The following is a 3808-nucleotide window of genomic DNA, read 5'->3' on the forward strand; positions in this document are numbered from 1 at the left end:
CAGGTCTGTGGGTGGGGGTTACCACCTGTGGGACTAAAGATAAGATGAGAGGTGCTCCTCAACCTCCCCCGTCTTAACTGGAGCCTGGTTTTAGTGCCTCCCTTGCAAAGGGACTCAACTCTAACTGGGGTTAATGGCCCTCTGACTTGAGGAACAAGGATAAAGTATTTTATCTCTGGGGAAAAACAACTCCATCTTAGTACTACTAACAGGTGAAGCTTGCTGAGACTCTCTACACCCCATGCAAAGCAAAAAGTAGTGGTATATGGGCTGAGGCTGAATAAATACAATTCTAGGGAGGCTCCATGATGACCTCTGAGCAATGTATAGGCTATGGTGTAATTGAATTGTGTTACTCTAGAAGTCAATGACAGGCTGGATGCCCACCTACCTGCCCTGATCTCACTTGGCCTCTTGCTCTCCTAAGCAAGACTGAGATAAGATTTTGCAGAGAGCAGCCCTGCTACTCTAAGTCTGCAGCTTGCTAGTGAACAGTAATGAACAGTGACTCATTTATTCTGACAGGGACGTCCTGGTCTCTATAAGCCTGACAGTGGAGGGATTCTGCACGATGCTGTCCAGCAAGAGGCATGGTACCAGCATCCTGACCATAAAGGAAATCCTAGACAACGGGTTTGTGGCTGAGGCCTCCAGCCACATCCTTTCTCCTGTCCACAGTTATTACATGGACTCTAGCATCGCCTGCAATCCAGACACCTGGGAGCTTCTCATGGACTTGGACAACGCAACGAAAGGCAGTTCTCTGTGTATTGTCGCACAGCCCGAGCCTCTGAGCAGCTGTGTGAAGACTGACCTGCACAGCCTGACCCAGGGTGTGTCTGACCTCAGTCTTGTCTGCTTCTGCAAAGCCCACTGCAGTCAGGCTGCCTTCGACCTGTCTGACCTGGTGATGGTGCCTTGCGAGCACGTGGGCAGAGCCAGCTGCCTGATGGACATGACATCACGGAACACCTCGACGCCGTGCAAGAAGGAAAAGCACCCCAAACCACTGGAGAACCTGCTCTCCAAGAGTATGGAGCTCACTGGTGACCTCTCAACCCCCGGGAAGATTCCAGCACCTAAATGGGACATCTCGGCCATAAAAGCCTCCCTGGATACCAGCCTGTCCCTTGACGTGAGCACTGAGGAGTTAAGGTTACCGGGATGCTCGAAACTGGACGCGTCATCCTTGGAGGCCCCTGTAGTAGTTCCTCTGCCTTGGCCTGGTGCCTTCAAGAAGCCCCCGACGCCCAGCTGAGCCATCCCGACCCCGTCCCTGTCTTTCTGAACCGGGATCCGTGATGCTCCCGCAGCCCCGCCGCCTCCCCCCCGATCGCTGCCTTTTGTACCAGCGCAATAAAAACATGAACGTCGCTCCGCGCCTGGTCTCTGCTTTCCGCCCGGCCTGCGGCTGAGCCCCGCTGAACGCGGCCGCGGCTGCCGGTAAACCCCCACCGGAGGCAGCCGCCTGCGGCACCCTCCCCACCCGCGGGCGGAGCCCCGCGCCCCCAGCCCGCTGCGGGGCCGCCACGGAGCTCCGCGGCCGCCTCCACCCGCCTTCCGCCGCGACCGGCTGAGGAGGGGCGAGACGCCGCGACAAGATGGCTGGGCCCGGGCGGGGAGCCCCGCGGCAGCCGCCGCCCCGGCCCGGCCCCGCTCCCAGGTGCGCGGCGCGGGGCCGCCCCGCCCGCTCGCCCCCGTTACCTGGCGGAGGGGCCCGGGGAGGGCTCTGTGGAGCAGAGGCGCGGGAGCGCGGCCCTGGCCCCCGCCACCGAGCCATGGCGGCGGGGCCGCCGGGGCCGGCCGGCTGCCGCGGCGCGCCGCTGCCCGCAGGGAGGCGGCGGCGGGGCTGGGGATCCCTCTTCCGGCACAGAGCGGGAAAAACAGCCTGGGAGCGGCGGGACCGGCCCGGGCAGCGCCGCGCCGCTTGTCAAGGGGCTGCGGGGAATTTTTTCGGCTTCCCGGGAGCGCCCGAGCCGCCGCCGCGACCCTCCCGCTGTTAGTTTTCCGCAGGAGTTTAATCCTCGTCCCAGCTGGAGGAATTCTTCTCTTCTTGCTCAGCTGTTGGAGCTTCCCACCTGACACTGCCACTTACTCGCTTTCTGGGTTTTCCTTCCTCCCCAGTTGCTGCTTACAGCAGACATGAAGACATGGAGAATTACTCCTTAACAGCCAGCTTTCCAGGCATTACAGCTTGTTGAAGAACCAACATACACTCCCCTCTCTTCTTTTAGGGATAGATTATGGGACAAGAGGTCATGTTGCAGAAGAGGACGGAGAAAAAACAGGGAAAACAGCGATAGCTGCTTGGAACTAACTTTTGTGAATTACAGCAATAATTTCATTAATATATAAACTCCACGCCTAGCTGTGTGCCTGACCTGCCAGGGGCTGGGCCTCAATTCTTGAAAACCCTCACCTGCTTTGTATTCCTTCAAAATTCTGCCAATCAGTCATAAACTTTACATGTACCATATTCCCATGACCAAAGCAAGCACTTCTGTTTACAAAATAAGTTTAAATACTTCCAGAGGGCCAAAGGGACATCTTTGAAAGAGACAAGCAAGCTATTGCCTCTATGTCCAGCTCACATTAGAGCTTCTGGCCAAAAAAAACCCCCACATCCATTCAGTGGAAAATCTTTCCTTCAGCTGTCAGTGGGACCACAGACAAACAGTAAACAGGGAGCTGTTTGTATTCTCTGGCTGCTCAGATGACGTTTTTTTAAACCATGTTACGACACCAGGAACAGGTGACAAAACAACCCAGAAAAAGGGCCCCAGAAAGAGAACGTATTTACAGTTTGAAGTATAAACAGCACAAACCAGACCTGTAATTCGGAAGAGGATCACGCAGTTGTTTGGATCAACTGCAGTCTGTGCTGGTTGACTGACTGGTATTGATACAGCCGAGGAAAGATTAAGCTTATTGTGTAAATCTGTAGCTGGAGCACACAAAGTACTCTGTGTGACAAACACAACCATGCCATTGAACTAAAACAAACAGAAAAGGAAGAAATGAAAAATTTCAAACATGCTGCTCTGAAAAAGGCATGTCTGCAGTACGTGGTCCATAACTCAGCAGGTGCTTTGAGGCAGCTCCTTCAGAAAAACCTGCACCAAAGTGGCACCCAAAGCATGAAGCCATGCAAAATTAAATGACTTTTTGTGGGATAAAAGATGAACAGATCTTTCAGAAAGAGCAGCTTTGACGTTAAAAAAGCATGGCAGAGCAAGATAAAGCACAGGTGTCCCAAAGGCAGCATAGAAGGCTTGAGTGGGGGAAGAAATTAAGTTTCATGGTTTGGGTGCCAGATTAAATACAGAATTTTTTGGACATCAAAGTGCAATCTCAGTGTTGAGATAAAAAAAAGTCCTTGCAACACAGACACACAGTGTTAACGATGTTTACAAATCTTTTCTTCTCACCACTCATATCCTTGGCTCTGTTTTTGCTGTGCACTGAGCTTCAACGTTCATGGTGTCTTTGTTTAGCCCGTACCCGGGGCTAACACTAGCCAGCTGTTCTATTCCCCAGTGAGTTCTCCCCACTCAAGAAGAGGAACTGAGAAAAGGAAGGAAGACCCATGAGTTGAAATAAGAACTATTTAATAATTGAAATTAAATAAAATTAAATTAAAAATAATAATAATACATACAGACAAGTGATGTACGGTGCAATTGCTCACCACCCTGGACCAATGTCCAGCCCGTTCCCTGCTAGTGACCCTGGAGCCAGAAAGTCCTAAAACCACAATCCCAGAAGAGAGCGAGCAGGCCTTGGGAGCAGAATGACAGGCGAGACCCTC

The 3808-nt window shown here is 53.0% G+C and overlaps 1 protein-coding gene across 1 annotated transcript; it reads left to right on the forward strand.

Moving 5' to 3' along the window:
• Positions 1 to 571: 571 nt before the first annotated feature.
• On the forward strand, positions 572 to 1258 carry LOC147527484 (uncharacterized). Its single transcript, XM_086623150.1, has one exon. The coding sequence runs from the start codon at positions 572 to 574 to the stop codon at positions 1256 to 1258; it is 687 nt and encodes a 228-aa protein (XP_086479276.1).
• Positions 1259 to 3808: the final 2550 nt, after the last annotated feature.

Source organism: Tauraco erythrolophus, chromosome 18, assembly GCF_009769465.1.
Source record: "Tauraco erythrolophus isolate bTauEry1 chromosome 18, bTauEry1.pri, whole genome shotgun sequence".
Classification (NCBI taxonomy): Eukaryota; Metazoa; Chordata; class Aves; order Musophagiformes; family Musophagidae; genus Tauraco; species Tauraco erythrolophus.

Coding starts and splice junctions, on each gene's coding strand:
- LOC147527484 (XM_086623150.1), top strand. CDS start 572: ATGCTGTCCAGCAAGAGGCATGGTACCAGCATCCTGACCATAAAGGAA.